Here is a 19686-nt window from a genome sequence, read left to right as displayed (position 1 = left end):
CACCATTTAAAACCTATAAAATATGGTTGTTACCTGTGGACATTTCATATTATTGCTTCATCAAGATGCAGTTCACATTTTCTCACAGTTCGCCAGTTTGATGTCACCAAAGTGTGTGGGTTAGTCTGGACAGCGCAGTTCATAGCGTATCGCTGCAGGACCTGCGGTATCTCACCGTGTATGTCGCTCTGCCCTGAATGCTTTAATGGAGCCGACCATACCGGTCACGATTTCAACATGTTCCGCAGCCATGCGGGAGGCGCATGTGATTGCGGCGATGTGAATGTCATGAAACCTGAGGGGTGAGTATTTGTCTTCTCTTGACGAGCCTGGATAAAAATTTATGTTTGTTGATCAAGTTAATCTTCATGGCTTGCCATTAGTTCTTCTTCAGTGGCCGACTGGCGGCCACGTTATGATGTTTTCTCCCTAACTCACTCTGGACTATCACTATGTTTCCATGCTGGAGATTATGTTTCCATGCTGGAGATTATGTTTCCATGCTGGGGATTATGTTTCCATGCTGGGGATTATGTTTCCATGCTGGGGATTTTGTTTCCATGCTGGGGATTATGTTTCCATGCTGGGGATTATGTTTCCATGCTGGGGATTATGTTTCCATGCTGGGGATTATGTTTCCATGCTGGGGATTATGTTTCCATGCTGGGGATTATGTTTCCATGCTGGGGATTATGTTTCCATGCCGGGGATTATGTTTCCATGCCGGGGATTATGTTTCCATGCCGGGGATTATGTTTTCATACTGGGGATTATGTTTCCATGCTGGGGATTATGTTTCTATGCTGGGGATTATGTTTCCATGCTGGGGATTATGTTTTCATGCTGGGGATTATGTTTCCATGCTGGGGATTATGTTTCCATGCTGGGGATTATGTTTCCATGCTGGGGATTATGTTTCCATGCTGGGGATTATGTTACGTTATACTCAAGTTTGTGTCATCCACAAGATGGGAACAGCAAAAATTCGCAAGTTAAGAGAGTTTTGTTACTCGCAGTTTTTTATCGAATGCCTCAAGGTTGACTTGCAACTAAATTCACTTTACAGTTAACTGATATCAAAAGATTCACCATGTCTTACTCTGTTGTGTAGTAGGTGCCAAATATGTGGGAATGTGATTAAAAGCTCGATGTGATTAAAAGAAATGATCTTAAAAGCTCAAAAACGAACAGAAAATCGCAGCGACACGAGACCGCCACAGTTTGGATTCGTTTTCCAAAACGGCTAAAATGTGACGTATATGTGCGAGATGGTTTATGTTTACACTTTCATGCATCCTTATTCGTCGAAATATTTTCACAAATATACTTCACGCTTGCAACAAAAACCATGTCTATTATTCTTACGCGTCTATTTTATCGGCATCGTAATGCTGCAACTTTGAGCACTGATATCTCAAAACTTAGCATAAAAATATGTTTAATATTTTAAACTTAGCTTGAACGATTGCATATCATCCTCTGATAAAAATGATGAATCTTTTGGTCTGCTACGATCGTCGTCGAAAAATGCTGTAAAAATTGTTCGCGCCATGACGGGAATTGTATGTCAAATGATCAGATAATGTTAGTTTCAGTTCAAGATCTATTGCAAATAGCAAACACGCTTTCTCGTATTAAACTTCGACGAAATAAGGTTGCATGAAAGTGTAAACAGAAACCATCTACCACAACTACGTCACATTTGAGCCATTTTGGAAAGAGAATCCAAGCTACGGCGGTCTCGTGTGGCTGCGATTAACTGTTCATTTTGAGCTTTTAAGAGCTTGTAATCACATTTCCACATATTTGGCACCTACAACACAACAGAGTAAGACATGGTGAATCTTTTGATACCAAATAACTGTAATGTGAATTTTGTTGCAAGTCAACCTTTCATGTTTGCGAAAGATGAAAACGATTGCGAATGATGCGCAAGGAAATGCCATGCAAGATATTCCCTCTTCGATATTTTTTCACATTTCAGTCATTCTTATTTCGATTTAAGTAGTTCTGAATGAGCCACTCTGACTTCTTATGTAGAAATTCTTATTTTTTTTAACAAAGGGCCAACCTTAATTTGCATCGTGTGAATGTCTATTAAAACACTTATCAGTCGGTAACTCAACGTGTGCACAACTCCAAATCTGCAACATGCACGTCATGGAAACATACTGATTATTTACAGGCTCGTAAGAAGTGTGTATGATAAAATTCACTCCTTTGTCAAATCTGTTGACAAACTTCCACATTGTGAATTGAGCCAAATAAAGGCTTTTTAATAGCTGCATAATTTTTGTTCAGTTATAACAGTTTGTGGTGCGTTCTCTGATTCATATGTTGGACGAGTGCCAAAAATTTGAATTTTGGCTAATACCCGACTCTCGACTGGCGCTTGACTTAACAAGAACAAGTCTAGTAGAATTGCGCAAGGAAAGCTTGTTAGTTTGCAAATGGAAAAGTATTCCTTAATGGCTACGTTATCAAACAGCTTGTCGTTTCAAAGGCTCTATTTCATTTTCTTTAATGACGGTTTAATGTAAAGTTTGTTATTGATAAAAGGTGTTCAATTGTAGTTAGTAAGCTCTGGTTATACAGGTATATGGATTGAGAGGATCTGAGTTAGTACCCACAGCTTTGCGGCCTCTTAATCTCAAATAAAGTTTAAACCTTTGTGACTTGCAATTAAGAAAATATCTTTTTTTATTTTCAGAAGGCTTAGTGTGTTAGTTATGGGGCGAGTAAGCGGCTGTAAACATGTTCCTTACTGTTCAGTCAGTTCCTGTTACATTGCATTCAATCAAAGCTAGATCAATTTTTAACTACATTGTCACAAAGTGGTGATGAAATGTGACAGGTTCGAGATATCTGGTGTTGTGATTGTATCCTGATGTCTGCACAAGGCTAAGAGTTAAGACGTCCGGGTGTAATATTGTGGCTAACTATGTATAAGTAATATCATGTCTATATAATAATATGCAGAAGATTGCTGGGAGAGTATGATATAATCCTTTATTGCTGACTTGTAGACACTCACGCTGTAAACTGAATTCTTATGAACTGCCCTGTATTAGCTGCAGTCAGATTATTTATACCTTCTTACAATTATTCTAGAAAATTCCAGAAAATCCATTCAGGAAAAATCTAGTAATAGAACAATGTTCTAAATTTATGATCATGACTCATTAAAACATGTACATCTACATATATAGAGGGCTAATCATAATCCACTGAACTACTACTGTATGATTCATCAGCGTATTGCGCAATAGTTATTGTCACGCTACCTATTACTTTGTTTACATGTATACTATATACAGTACTCGGAATCTGTGACATACATTCATAATAAAACGAAATTGATAGCGTAAGATGCCGGATAGAACATTGATACAAGTTAGTTAACCTTTCAAACGTTAGGAGTTCGCTGTTATGTCATTCATTTTAACTACCTATAACAGCCTTGATTCCACTAGCTGTTTTTCCCTCTTTGCTGTTTGGTAGCTCTGTTGGGTCGCTAAGCTTAAAAACAGACAAAAGTTGTTTCTTGATATACTTTAAAATGATTGCGTTATTCATAATTTTTTTAGTACGTCTGCTGCATAATATAATATATAATATAGTAATATTATTTATTATACATGTATATAACATATTAATACTCTATATTAATATGTATTATATTATAATATATTAATATGTATTATATTATTATAATATATTAATAACATAATTAATATAACAAATATATAAGGAAAATAATAATAATATATATAATAATAGAACTACTTGAGGAGTAATTGTGACTCTTCCGGAGGGAAGGAGTTGATAGCTTTCGGCCATTAGCGCGTCTCTAAAGTTCTCGATCCCTTCAGATCTCTAGTGTCATGGGAAGGCTTCATTGCAGTTTCACACAAAACTGTGATTGCTGTTGGTGCCTGTTAAGTTCATCTACAAATCAATGAAAATATTCTGAGGCTAGTCACGTAGCCACGTAGCCTACTTCATCTTTAGGGCCCTAGATACTTGGCGACAGTGGTGGTCAGATGTTAAGCGCTAGCCATCTAACCATGATGAATGAGGTAGACCGTACTTATTGACCCAGACACTTCTTTTCATTTTGTCAACAAAACCATAACTGACCATTTTTCAGAGGAGATTCTCATTTGTGCGTGTGATTCACAGGTTCTGCACAAAGCATGGGAAACGAGAGACCACAGCTAAAGCTGTACCAGCCGATGTGACTAATACCGCACGACTCGTCATCTCTAAACTCATCACCAGATTTGTCTTCTATCTACGCAGCAAGCACCAAGGTTAGTGGGTTAGGCTGTTGGTAGTCTCTACTTGTACAGTTTCCTGTGTGCCAAAAATGTATTACATAAAGTATGTGAAGCGCTCAGTAGAAATATCGAACATATTCGCTGGTGGATCTGTTGGCATTAGCATATCTATATAAATCTGAAAGTTTATGTGCCATTCTGTGTGCCCGGCTACAGCTATTAAGATTTAGGAATGAAATATCAGTTTCATGCTGGATTTGATCTCGGAACCTCCCATTCCCCAGGCAAATATCTTACCAAGTAAGCTACATGGAATTAATGGATTTATCGGGTTATATATCTCGCTATCCAGGTGAAAATACTGGGTTAAGAAGTCATTAAAGCTTGCTCTCGCGGCTCTTATTAGTAAGTTTATTAATAAGTTTACTAACTAGCTTACTCAAATTAGCCATTGGCAATGTGCCAAGCTAATGGCAAGTGGCAGGCAACTACTTTACCTGCCACTGTTTATAAGCTGATTTGTAATACCCATGCAACCCGGACATTCCGCTAGTTTTATAATAGAAACTGGGTTGCCCTAGAACAGCGCTTCTCACTTATTATTTTCTGTCAGGCCGACCCTTGGGAGGAAAACATCTTGCACCCAACCGTCTTCATTGCGATGATAAATCGTGATAAATCACAGCTCACCTCTGCACAACCTGTATTCTGTGTATTTTCGTCTCTCTCTGCCTGTATTCTCATCACTGTTCAATATTGCTTCTATGGTGTTGTTTGGGTCTAATCGCTAGATTTCATACTTCTGCTTTGGGCTGTGTGTGTGGCGTGAGCATACCCAGGGCTAACAGGATCCCTACACCACAGATCAAATGCTCTCTGCACACTCTTTCACAATGAGACCGCTCCTGCCTCCCTAGTGAAGTGGTGTAATAACACTTTATTTTAGGACAGTAAAAAAAAATAAAAAAAACATGTTTTTTGAAGTCAAATGCACTCTCTTGACGGAGCCTCACAATAATTGGAATAACTTCGAGAACTAAGTTATTAAAAACTTCATTAACAAAAATACACAACTTTTTTTAAAACAGCTCTAATAGAAATTGATGTGTAAGTGTCAAGGACAAAAAACTTGAGTGTGAACTTCAGAGCACTCTGTCCACAGACTGAGGCTAGACCTAGCATTTGGTCATGTTTCTTATTTCTCTTTTAGAGTGCTTCAGTTCTTAAAGTTCCTTCTATATTAATATACAGTGTATTGTATGCTCACGGGTTACTACATGTAAGTGTACAAATATCTACATTTGTGAATCCAAGTGTTTGTTTGTCGTCATCCATATGTCCAGTTATAGCGATTAAAATATAGGAAAAGAAAACCGCTTTGCACTGGAATTGAACTTGGAAACACAAAACTATTGTAATCAGTATAAAGCTGTAGTAGGCACTGTGGTCGGTACAGCATAAATTACACAGAAATATACAGGAATATACACAGTATACAGGAATATACACAGTATACAGGAATATACACAGTATACAGGAATATACACAGTATACAGGAATATACACAGTATACAGGAATATACACAGTGTATATACAGGAATATACACAGTGTATATACAGGAATATACACAGTATACAGGAATATACACAGTGTATATACAGGAATATACACAGTATACAGGAATATACACAGTATACAGGAATATACACAGTATACAGGAATATACACAGTATACAGGAATATACACAGTATACAGGAATATACACAGTATACAGGAATATACACAGTATACAGGAATATACACAGTATACAGGAATATACACAGTATACAGGAATATACACAGTATACAGGAATATACACAGTATACAGAAATAAACAAACACCTTCATTTAAAAGTTAGAATGGTGAATGGTGTATATGTTGATTAAAAATAAATTTTCTGCGCAAAAACCTTTTAATTACCTGTGCGATGCTGGGCATTCAGCTAGAACTTGTATTCTTTTTCTCTATTGTACAGGAATAATAGAAACCTTGTTTTATTCATCGCTTCTTTATTTATTTACTTGAATCTCTCTACTATACACTTTCTATAATGCATTTGTTTTATTGCTATGTGTAAGTATTTGCCATATTATCATTGAGTTTTTGCTGCAAAATAAATTAGTGTGTATTCTTATGGAAACATTTCATGCAACATTCGACTGTTTCAACTTGCAATATGAGCTGCGAATCGTGTAGTCAAGTTTATTCTTATAAAAACTGTGTGACTTGTGTGAGTTTTTTGATACGCCTGATTCCTGTTTTTTCAATTTTATTCTTTTGGCATGTAATGAAAAATATCCTTTTGTTCATGAGTACCAATGCCAACATAAGGTTATAGATACATGCCATGATAGATACGCCCATCAATTATGAAAGACTACTTGCTCTGTAAATCATGGAATATATTGAATGCAAGCAAAAGAGCTATAACATGAAATAATTCTCTTATTGATCTATTTTATAGAATGGTTGTCATCTGGAGGCAGTGATACATTCAGTCTGGAGGATGGAGAGAACCTGTTAGCACTACTCCATGACCTGTCAGCTCTGGGTGTTGTCATTAGGACTATTATCAGCGAAGCTCTCAACTGTCAGGAATCCTATGCGAAGGAATTTCTTGCCTCCCCAGGTGTGTTTTCTGCTTTTGCTACTGACATGACTGGTGAGAAAGTGTCTGGGATTATTCTGTATCCTGCTTTACGTTTAATCTCAAGGAAATTTTCACTTGATCATTTTTTGTGTTTTTAAATGGCGTTCAGAAGTAGACGTGTGCATATGATCTGTACAATACTGAATGTCATTGAAATCCTCTCGTAATAAATTTTCTGACTAGCATAAACTTGTCATTGTAATTAGACAAAATCCAATATCAATATCGGAATGATTCACTTAAAAGGATTATAAGCTCTTTCATCTTTGTTTATAATAAATTATGGACACTTGAACAGCCAAAATATGTACCAGCACAAACGTATTAAACAGGATCCAGGGCAATTGCATCTTTATCTAAACAAATACATGTACTATATATACTCACATTTTACCTACCATAAACGATGAAAAAGTATAGGGTTGTCTTACACGCATAACTCGGATTTCACGCCAACTAAATTACATGCCTTTTAAAATGCAACATAATATCACTGATATTCCATCTATATACTATATATAAATCTCAGTGTTTGTTTGCCTTTTTGTTTTCATCCCTGTGTCCAGTTATAGTGATAAAATCTAGCAATGAAAATCCACCATGGAGAGGACTTGATCTCAGATCCTGCAGGCGTCACGCTTAACCATTAGCTAATGGCATTTAATTAAGCATAGTGATCAATAATGATGAATATATTCATTACAGTAGTTAAAATATGCCTAATGACTTTGCGATGACACGTAACGATTAGCAGCTGGCCTCACTAGGTGAATGCCCGGCATTGCACGGGTAATAAAAACAGCTTATAAACAGTTGCAAGTAATGTAGTGAAAAGGTAATTTAGTAGGTAATGCATTGTTTATAAGTTTTTCATTACCTGTGCAACGCAGGGCATTCACCTAGTTCTGTCATAAATACAGCCATAAAATAAAAACTTGGAAATATCGGAAATAAAGTTAACTCTGACAAACTGAAATTTAAGTTAAATATTAGTTTTAATGTGCACTTTGTTTACTCTCCGCTTTGAAATTTGTTTTGTCGATCACTTGATCATACATCATCAATTAAACCTTAAATACAATGCAAAATAATCATTCTATGATTAAAATGTCTTGCAAAATAATCATTTTATGATTAACTAGCTGTGCTACCCAGTGTTGCCCGGGTAATAAAAAAGTCTTTGGTTAGAAAATTGATTTGTATTTAACATATAATAACATTTCCCATTCTAGCTTTCACACTACATATCATGAGAGAAGTGTTTTTTGTAGTTAAAATAAATTAAGAGAAAAATAAAAACAACTGTAAAGGTTTTAAAACTTTGTCAAACAACTGTAACTTTCAAGCTGTTTGCCAGGCACATTGCCAATGGAAAATTCCAGTAAGCTGCTTGTATTAGCTAGGCTATTAATGGCGGGAAGCCATGACTTTGCGTCTGCATTGTTGTCCAGCTACAGCTATTCTAATAATAGCTATAGCTGGAATGACAGACAGATATACGACCTACAGACATACTTTGAGAAATATATATATAGAAATCCACACAAAATAATCATCATGTTGCAGTTTTTTAGTTTCACTTGTAGTAAAAGTTTAGAGAAATTTAATTGTGCTTTGATAATGAACCTTTATCTTTATCGTTATCTGCCCAAAGAACCATGGTATCTGGGGCTGGATTAAATACAGGTTTTGATAAAATTCCTCACTTTTGGGCACTTTTTGAGTATCATCTTATTTGTGGGATATAGCCTACTGTAGGTTTACTCACATATAGATATATAAGTGTATATAAATAGACATATAGACATATAAGTGTATATAAAAGATTTCATACACTTACAGTATCTTATTAAAGTAGCCAATGGAGTTCTAGCTCAAATCACTCGGGGCTGAATATGTCAGTTTCCGTCTAGTAGGACTAGACAAGCTTCATGCTGTATTTAAGCTTGGTTGGAATCGATTAATGTCTTAAAATATATGGCTCCAACATGTGCTTGTCATGGCCCTGTATGCACTTGTCATGACTCAGCAGGTGCTTGTCATTGCCCAGCAGGTGCTTGTCATTTTCTAGCAGGTGCTTGTCATTGCCCAGCAGGTGTTGGCCTTAAACCCGGCAGGTGCTTTTCATGACCCAACATGTGCTTGTCATGCCCCAGCATGCGCTTGTCATGACTCAGCTTGTGCTTGCCATGACACAACAAGTGTTTGTTATGACCCAATAGGTGATTGTCAGAAAGATAATTCCTGTTCCAATGCTTGGCCAAATATCACACCTTTACGGCATGAATAGATAGTTGCTAGCTAGTTCACCAGGTGTATGAAGGCATTAAATTGCATCATTATTTGTGCTTTTAATAGGCCGTGTTACCCAGTTTAACTCTCTAAACTTAATTTTAGACCAGCCTGACTCCCACACCATGAATTTGATGGCCATTCATTGCCAGGAGCAATACAGAAAGGCCAAGGAAGAGTTGCCTGCCCCTCAACCAAAATTCTATGGAGTGCAAGGTAGATTACGCCTACACTCCTAACCATCAAGATTCCTAAAAGATTTGACATCCTTTTTAGCCAACAGTTTTAATTTCAACTTTGGAATTTTTGATGATTTCTCGTAGTTGTCAGTTTCATTCTCTGTGGGTATTTTTCACGTTGGCTGGTGTGAGCCTTTTTGAAGAATGAACTGTTTGTAACTTGAAAATACAACTAGTACCCTGGCCATCCAGTTGCTGTGAGAGATGTTCAGGTGTGACGATATTGCACAGAGTGTATACAAAATTATTCTTTAACATGGAAAGTGAACAAGTAGTGCAGGTGGTAGCTTATCTGGTTAGTAGGTTTAATGCTTGGAGTTCAAATCCCGTGTGATGCAATCTTTTTTCTCAACCTACAACAGTAGCTTCAGATGGACGGTGGATGTCAATTTTACTATTGTAAAGATTGCTCATAATTACTTTGAAAATTCATTTTATATGAAGACAATGAGCCAGTCTCAAAATACTGTAGTGCAAATGCCTACATTTATGCTGACAGGAGAAAAGATGCAGTTTGGATGTTTGGATGGGTAATCTTTAGTCAGCTTGTCTGGGTTTCATCCTATATTAGAACATGATCATTTAATATGAATGACTATATTTGAACGAAAGCTAACATGTATTATTTTATGTTGTTTTTACAAAAAAGATGTTTCACTAAAATAGACATTCTTCTTCTACTTCATAATTTTATTTACAATTTTCATGTTTCAAAACCTGTTGTGACACTTTCTTTAAAAGCTTATGATTTTCCAGCTTGTACTTTTACATCAGAATCTCATTATTTGAAGTTGATTAATGGTCTGGGATGACAATGTTAAAATTACTTTGATGACACTTGAATATGTCATGAATTTTGTAAGTGCTTTCTTTACAAATAGATATGTAAAAATACTCTTTCAATATACATCCATATCTATTTGAAGTTAGAAAGGAGAACTCTAAACTCTAAGATTTGAGTATAAAGTATATTAAAATAAGACTTTTTTATATCAATAGCATTTCTCGTGACAGCTGCGACGCTTTTTCATGCTTGGCCAAGTCAGTCCTATATAGTACAAGATGCAGAATGCTCTGCCTTTTGTTAGAGGCTTTCCGATTGTTAGAGAATGAGTCAAGGACCTGCGGTAAAGCAGTATTTTTGTTGCGCTTTGACTGTAGTGTGTGGAAGGGGTGGTGACCAGACGGTCCGCAATCATTGGAGGTGTGGCTATGAATGTGTGCAATCATCAGACGGCCTCTCACTCTCTGACACACTCAACCACACGACAGCGCTGCAGGAGATCCTTTTCTGGGCTGTCAAGTATGAGTTTCCAGAAAAGATCACGACTTGGTTACTCGCTATCCTCCCCGATGAGAACTTCAAGGTTCGTTCAATAGTAGCTTTGATTATGCAATACAGTAGGCGCTCCTAAATAGTAAGTCCTAAATAGTAAATCCTAAATAAAGTAGGCGCTCGTAAATAATCCTTTCCAGGAACGTTTATTCTATAGGGAATTTATGTTATAAGAACTGTAAAATACATGTAGATTGCCTAATCTGTTCCAGGATTTTTCCTAACTCACCCTTTTGGTCTTTCAGAAAGGAAAAACTAGACCTAACTTTCTAATTTGTGGGCTGTACTGTATCTGCAGTATTATTGGTTTGCATCGACAACTTTTCTACTTTTTCTGATCAACTTCACTGGTTTTATAGACAATGACTGCGGTAATGTCACAATAAGTTAATGGGGAGCGTACATTTATGACACTCATTTACAATGATTTTCTTACTTTTTCTAAACAGCAAAGTCTATTTTGCAAAGTAAAACTAACAACAAATATTTTATACGTCTACAATAAAGCAAAACAGAACAAAAAATATTTTCACTATTAAACGAGTGGTACTATCTGTTCATTGTCTATCTGTATCCAGGGGTCAAGGTTAGGTTAGGATAAAAGATTAAAATTTCGTGGAACTCCAACTCGTGACATTCAGATTGGTGGACCGATGCTGTAATACCTGCACCAATTGATCGCCTTAAGTATTTATTAACAATTTGTGCAGCTATCGTATTATCTGTTTTGCGGACACATCTGACGATCGATCACTACGAACTAGAATGTCACAGATTTTTTTTATAGAATAGATATAATGCTACACGCACACAATTTTTTCTTTCGCAATTGCCTTGAGTAGATCTAGTTCGTTGCCATTCAAATAGAATTTGAGAACTCGCCCGACTATATGGAACTTTTTACGTAGTACGAAGTAAAGACTTCACATACATTCTTTACTTTAGGCGAAATTTACATTATAGAAGGTATATGTTATAGGAGTGTCTGCTGTATTTATGTTTTCATTCCAAAGTTGAAAACTGTGTAACTTTTTCGAATGTCAGTGGCAGAATGAATCACAGTAGTTGACAATAGTTGTGTCAGACAGGAAATGATGCAATATGCCTCACTACGATATTTAACATCCTTTTAGTTTCAGTAGAATGGTCCTAGTTTATTGTTTCCTCATTCAAATTAACAAATTCAAGCACTACAATGTAAAATGGCTGCATCATAAAGAAGTCTTGTTAAATATGTGGTGAGGATCTTTATTATTAACTTATTATCAATTGAATATATACACTGGCCATCAGGCATTATAGACTGACAGTCTGATGGTGTCTTCATACAAAGTCTTTTTGCAGATGTTTTTATGATGATGTTGTTGTACAGAACCATTATTTTTTATTATATTCTGTTTCCAGCTATGAATAAAAGAAATTTTTAAAAATTTGTGATTTTACATACAATTTAGAAAAATATTACTTTTGAGATGCTGATAAGATATATGATTGATGTTTGAGATCTGTAAATATCTACTGTCAATTAGGTGTTTAAGCTTAATTAATAGAAAAAGAAGTTGTTTTCTCTTTCAGTTGTAGAGCTTGTCAAAAATGTTTAGATTTGGATCCCACAAACTAAAGGTGTTGACAGTTATTTTCGGTTGAAGTGCCTGCATGATGTTATTGCTGTTGTCAGGAAGAGTTCACCAAAGCATTTGTTGATCACTACACGAGGATAGCCACATCTCTCATCAAATGTAAGGGTAATGATCAAAGGCAGCGTGTGTCAAATAAAGTAAGTAATATAAAGCATAGACTTAGTGCTGTGAAATAGTCTTAAGTTAGTCTTTGAGTTAGCCTTAGGTCTCTCATTCACTATCTGATTTTGCTTGATACTCACACACATCGATGGAGAATATTAAGGCCTCCCTAACAGTTGAATGAGAATAATTCGTTGAGTCATTGGAATGGTAGGCAGCTGGAAGGTAGGGCAGGTTTTTCCCCTTAGTTTGTGTATTGGCTCACTAGCAGAGTCTTATTGATGATTCCCTGTATTTTATGGAGAATAAACACCTTTCCTTAAAGTTTCAACGATTCAAGCTTACATTGCGGAATATCCATTATTTAGGTCATTGAGTCATTGTTGTTTTTACTCAAACTGTAAACTCTCAACTGGAGGTAACCACTTTCAGCACATTCATCATTCTAACATAGTAACTATAGATATTTATTTATTATTTGTGCTTTTTAGTTATCATTTTTGTTTTTATTATTCATACATATTTAGGTATTACATAGCAACTTTATTTACTATTTTTATTATCTAGTGTTACCTTTTGCTGGCATCAACTTAGCCGGTATATGACAGGTTTGAGCTTGTCTAAAGATTATTATTATACTCATCGATGCTTCTCAACTAGTTCTTTTTGATAGCCTACAATCTTATCATTTTAAAACCTTGTTACAATTTTCTTTAAACAAAATTTACTAAAAATTGGTTATAAACAAAAACATTTTAATTCAGTGTTTGGAAAAGCTACAACACCTTCTGTATCAGTGATCATTTAAAATGATCACCTGTCAGAACCTGACACATTAGTGAGACTGTAGTGTTTGATGACTTTCTGCAGGTGGTTCATGTCAGTGTGCAGCTGTTTAGTAATGAGGTATATGCTATCAGGATGACAGCGGAGAGGCAGCTGCTCACTCGCATGGTCGTTTCGTTGTACAGCATGCTAGGGTCTAACCTCATACAGAGTTCTGTCACAGGTAAGTCATATGCTGCCTTTCTGACAGGTAAATCATGTGCTGCCTTTCTGACAGGTAAGTCATGTGCTGCCTCTCATACGTCTCATTCTCCGTGGCTTCTCAGTCATATACATGTATGTGGCATATAGTCAACACTGGAACATTCATTTTTATTCTGAAATTTTTAGGGAATTTGTTTAACTTGATTCCAATTTTGAAAGTTTAACTGCATTCAAGCCTCAAGTTACTAACACCTCTAACTACAGTCATACCCCAAGTTACTAACACCTCTAACTACAGTCATTCCCCGAGTTACTACCACCGCTAACTACAGTCAAACCCTGATATACTACCACCGTTTCAAATGAATTTTTCGACATACAAAATCATTTTCGGTATACAACACATAACATTTTGTAACATATTACAGTTCTGGTAGTGGTAGTAAAAAAACTGGTAGAGATTACAAATATACTTTAAAACAACAAAAAATATAAATTTAGTTAATTAAAACGTAATGTATTAAAAATTATAGTAAGTTTTACCATTGAATTCTATTACTCATTTTGTTACCTAATTTATACATTTCTAAGTCTATACTTTAGCTCTCGTGTCTCTAAAGTAAAGTAACAATAACAATTTTTTATTAATTTTAGTCATTAATTTGGTTTATACATATAATTTAAATTATCATCCTTAGTTCTATATAACGCACCTTTTGTAATGCTACATGCGTATTTAATTCAAGTGTTTTAAAGTATTTGTCATCATTTTATGGGCTGTGGAATGAGTTTAAAAATAATATGTTTTAAAGCAGAAACTGTATGGTATCTGAACTGAACCTTCCAAGATGGTTATATCTCAGCTAAAGCTGCAATTTGAGGGTCAGATGCTGGTTCATTGAGAATAAGGGTCTTAGTTTATTGATACCTCTTGTCTTTTTGTTTATGTTTCATTTTATCATAATATATTATAATTTTTATGGTATATTGCAATATATATTCATTATTACATTATTAATATGTTTAAAATTAGTGATATTTGCAAAATCCTGATTTTTGTAGTTTTTTTTTTTCAGTTCAGATTCTTGTAGTCTGATTGTACAACCGGAATTCATACATGAGTAAGGGGTGTGTGCAAGCACGATATTTGATGCTTTAGAGTTGTGTTCTCTTTTATGTATATTCAGCAAATGATTGTAATGCTTCCAAGTACGTAGTTCAATAGAAAAATATTGGTCTTCTTGGTTTCTAGTTATTCCAAATTTATAGAGTAATTTGCAGTGTAGATCTTAGTTTCTACTTGGTTGTAAATTTTGTTACAGAGATAATAATAATAGGATACTTTGCTACTTGTTCACTGAACTTTTGGCTTTCAGTAAAATCTAGGTAGCAGCTAGGTGAATAGGCTAGAGAGGCATAACAAATAACTTCATACCACTAATCATAAGGCTGAGGAACAACAATTGTCTTCTCTTCCATTCTCGACATTATAAAAAGCAGACAAATTGTTGTGTTGTCCGCCATTGTTCATCGGATACTCGATTTATTGGCTTGTTTAAAAATTGACTTGCAACAAAATTCACATTACAGTTATTTGGTATCAAAAGGTTCACCATGTTTTACTCTACTGTGTTGTAGGTTCAAAATATGTAGAAATGTGATTACAAGCTCTTAAAAGCTCAAAAACGAACAGTTAAATACAGCCATCACGAAAATGGCCATAGGTTGGAATCCCATATTTTGATGATGTATTCAACTCGACATGGTTGTTTTGGCAGGTGATGTTATTACTTGAAATGAAAGGCTCCATATAAAACGTCTTGTAGCGCTAGTTTTATGAAAAACGCTTCGTGTTTTATCAGAAAGCCATCAAGTATAGATGCTCGCTACTTTACAGTTTCAGCTTGGTCATTCCATGCCAACAATTTGAAGTGTCAGTAAATTTTTTTTTTGACTTTGATTAATAATGGTAGAAATATGCTAAGATATTTTCAATCTGTACTGTAATAAAAGCCCTGTCCTTCTGTCCAAAGATACTGTTCGAGATTTGAAAAAAGGTTGCATCATATGAGATTCAAACCCATGATATTGCATTTCCCCACTCACCACTCTAACACATGCACCACTCAACTGCTTACTGGAATCTCTGGATTATTATATGTATAGCTATTACACCTGACTGTCTTTAAAGGTTGACGTGCAACAAAATTCACATTACAGTTATTTGGTTTCATAAGATTCACCATGTCTTATTCTGTTGTGTTGTAGGTGCAAAATATGTGATTACAAGCTCTTAAAAGCTAAAAAACGAACAGTTAATCGCAGCCACACGAGGCCACCGTTGTTTGGATTCACTTTTCAAAACGGCTCAAATGGGACGTAGTTGTTACAGGATGGTTTCTGTTTACACATTCATGCAACCACATTCGTCGAAATATTTTTCACAAATATACTTCATGTATTCAATAAAACCATGTCTATTGTTCTTATGCGTCTGTTTTATCGTCATTGTAATGCTGTCACTTTTAGCACTGATATCTTATAACTTACTGTAAAAAATCGTTAAACTTTTTAACTTTTGCTCGAAGGAGTACATATCATTGTCTGATAATCATGACGAGCCTGTTGGTTACCTGTGATAATTGAAAAGTGCTGCAAAAATTATTTGCGAAGTATTGGGTCACTTGATCAGATTACGACTTGACGATTGCATAATGCCGAAACAAAACTGTAAAGTAGTGAGCATCTATATTTAATACGGAGACTTTGATAAAACCCGAAGTGTTTGTCATAAACTAGTGCTACAATATGTTTTATAGTGAGCTTTTTATTGGCCTTTCAATACACGTGAGAACATCACGTGACAAGACGATAACCAAACTGTAATGACTATGTCAGATAAATAAACAGACTCCAATCTACAGCGGCTTTTCGTTTTTGAGCTTTTAAGAGCTTGTAATCACATTTCCACGTATTTGGCACCTACAACTTATCAGAGTAAGACATGGTGAATCTTTTGATACCAAATAACTGTAATGTGAATTTTGTTGCAAGTCAACCTTTAACAATACACCACACTGCTAGTGTACTAGTATTGATAAAAGTTGCGTCAACTGCAAACAACTCCCAGTCAACTTTTGTATTATGTGGAACTGCTACAGCGAGGAGTATGTTCTTGCTCAATTGGTATTATGGTCCAATACGTTATCCTGTCTCAGTTTTAGGTGCGACAGCAAGCCTTCATCGAGTGCTAGACTGCTCTAATGATATCATCAAAGACCACTGCTTCTGGCCTCTCATCAGTGACCTTGTTAACATCATGTCTCACAAGCCAGTCGCACTCGTGTTTATGGAGAACTCTCTCCTCCTCGACATCTGGTTTGAGATGGTCGGCTTTCTTCAAGGTATGTGAGCTAACCATATGCAAGTACATATGCATTGTAGCACATCCGGGTTATATACGAGCACACCAATAGCTAACCATATGCAAGTACATATGCATTGTAGCACATCCGGGTTATATGCGAGCACACCAATAGCTAACCATATGCAAGTACATATGCATTGTAGCACATCCGGGTTACATACGAGCACACCAATTAATTGTTTAGCGTAAGAAATGTTTATACAGAAAATTATGGCACCTGATCTTGATGCAAAACTTGCTATTGGAATGAAAGCAGCACTTTCTCGCACAAAGGAATTATATACTTTATTGCACAAAGGAATGTTTGTAGTATCTAATGTACATTTCAGTGTTTGTCATTAGTCTAGTTATAGCAATCAAATTTTAAGCACCGAAAAATGCTCTTTGAGCTGGATTTGAACTTAGAACCAATATTGTAATATACATGAATTTATACGCAGTTATGTATTAGATATCGTATTTAGTTAGCATAAAGACTTGTCAGAGCTGTAGTTATGTACTACATTTTAGTAACTATGTTTTAAACAATATGAATTCGCCTAGGGGTAGTCTAAGGCAGTACTCTTACAGGTATGAACCTGAATGAGAGGGAACTGATGCAGCACGTTGAGTATGAGACAGACACTTACTACGCCTCCTTCTCCGCTGAGTTTGAGATCAGCTGTTCTCCCCTTTGGAGACTGTTACTGCACTGTACTGACTCATCTACCAACAGCCATGTCGTGAGTTGTCCTTCCTTTATGTTCTTCACGCTTCATGACATTGTCTTTTGGCATTGCATCCTAGCAAACAACAATGCCGACTAGACGACAGCTAAACACTGAGTTTTATGCGATTCGTGTTGTTGTTGGCAGCTAAAAACATGTGCTCACATTATTTGATAGCTTTAGACAGACATTAATGCTTTGAATCCTTGGCCTGAGATGATTCAGGGAATTGTCTTCCCACCAGATCATACGCCCAAGTAAACTTAGCTGCATAATTTCGCTTTCTTTTGCTGTACTTCCGGTTCACGTAGAATTACAAAATTTAGCTCTCTTTTTCCCCTGATAGCTTTTCAGGGTAATTCCGAAGTTTCAAGTCGATAGAACTATTATTTTTTGAGATATCGCTGGAATACCAAGGGCACCTCTGACCGACCAAGAAATACAAAATGCCTGCTGACAGAACATCAGTTTCTCATGAAGCACTGATTGAAACTCTTAGTAATGAAGAATCAAAAATATAAAAAGCTAGAAAGCTTCTCCCAACAATAAAAGCTTTACTCTAAAACTATTTGCTTTTCTATACATAATAAATATACACGGTCTATCAGACTCGGTGTACGTGAACCATTATGTTTCTTCAGTTACTTCTAAAACATTAATTCTTTAAAAAACATGGAAAAAACTATTTACTCTATTAGATTTGTGTTCTTTGAGCTCTACAAGCTTGGAGCTTTAATATAATATTCAGCTCAGAATTAATTGTGTTATTTTTAGCGCTTTCACAGTCGATAGAAGGTTATTAATACGGTCAAGGACTCGGCTTATAAAACTAGGCTTCAAAGTGTTAAACTGTTAACTACCTGGCCTGTTAGCCTGTGGTAGCAAGTGCACATATGTACCCGTTGTCGTTATTTTTATCGTCTGAACTAGATATAGGTGAGGCCCTGGTTCTGCTTCGCAGGTAACTGTTTTGCGGAAGATAATGGAGTCGCTGAAGGTATGGTTTGAAAATTCTGGACTTTCACGAGTACCTGCTGGGAGTGCCAAAGTCAATGAATATCAAGTCTCCTTTCATCTGCCACTACACAGGTAGCAATTCGACTATTCCTCTTTAGAGATTGATAGCTCTATGGTTTTATTTATTTTTTGTCTGCGGATAGCTTAGCTCTACAACATCACTTGTTCTATGGCACTGGTTGTATCATGACACTGATCGTTCTAGAAATTGGTTACTCTATGACGTTGATTATTCAATGGCATCGGTAAGCCAATGTAATACTGTGGTGTTGCTCTATGATGTTAGTAGCTCTATGACTTTGGCAGCTATTGATGAAGTACCTGGACTACAAAACTCTCAATCTTTACCTAGACTGTTTACATAGTTGGTAGTTGGTACATAGTTTACAGTGGTAGGCATTTTGGGGCCACATGAATGATGATTACTGTTATACAATAGAGTGGGGTTTAGTTGTACATGACACAAGTTGATAAACTATGCACCTTGTACAGATTATGCAAATGAAAGCTGGAAAAGAGGGAGCATTTATGATATGAGAAGGTATCTGTTGCTGTATGATTATCACAAATTTTAAACAGCTAATGAGTATAATAGCAGAGGTTTTATTTACTTTGTGAAACTGGTATAATCTTATAATAGGTAGCATATGAAAAGTGTTATTTATTATTTTATAATGTATTCTTATAAAATATTCAATCTTGTCAGTATTTATTTGCTTATAAATACCAAATTAGTTACATGTACAGTGGTACCTCAGTCCTTGAACACAATCTGTTTCAGACTTTTGTTCGACGACTGAATTGTTGGAATAGCGAATCAATTTCTTTCTATAAGAAAAGAAGGGATATTGAATAATGCGTTTCTAGACATAATATAATGTATGTATTTAAAAAAAATTTGATATAGTATGAAAAACAACATAAACTATTAACAGTAAATTATAAAAATAAATATGAGATG

At 35.7% G+C, this 19686-nt stretch overlaps 1 protein-coding gene across 1 annotated transcript in view; it reads left to right on the top strand.

The window, feature by feature from the left end:
• Positions 1 to 19686, top strand: part of LOC137392902 (E3 ubiquitin-protein ligase UBR3-like) — a 65156-nt gene that overhangs the window by 2786 nt on the left and 42684 nt on the right. Inside the window, exons 2-11 of the mRNA XM_068079262.1 lie at positions 89 to 302; positions 4183 to 4313; positions 6790 to 6954; positions 9373 to 9483; positions 10668 to 10873; positions 12521 to 12619; positions 13455 to 13593; positions 16793 to 16978; positions 17572 to 17723; positions 18670 to 18797. Of these exons, the coding sequence (XP_067935363.1) occupies positions 181 to 302; positions 4183 to 4313; positions 6790 to 6954; positions 9373 to 9483; positions 10668 to 10873; positions 12521 to 12619; positions 13455 to 13593; positions 16793 to 16978; positions 17572 to 17723; positions 18670 to 18797 (1439 nt within the window). The 5' untranslated portion in view covers positions 89 to 180. The remainder of the gene's footprint in view (positions 1 to 88; positions 303 to 4182; positions 4314 to 6789; positions 6955 to 9372; positions 9484 to 10667; positions 10874 to 12520; positions 12620 to 13454; positions 13594 to 16792; positions 16979 to 17571; positions 17724 to 18669; positions 18798 to 19686) is intronic.

The sequence above is a fragment of the Watersipora subatra genome, chromosome 4 (genome assembly GCF_963576615.1).
Source record: "Watersipora subatra chromosome 4, tzWatSuba1.1, whole genome shotgun sequence".
Taxonomy (NCBI): domain Eukaryota; kingdom Metazoa; phylum Bryozoa; class Gymnolaemata; order Cheilostomatida; family Watersiporidae; genus Watersipora; species Watersipora subatra.
Note: the sequence above shows the minus strand (reverse complement) of the source record. Positions and strands in the feature narration are given on the sequence as shown.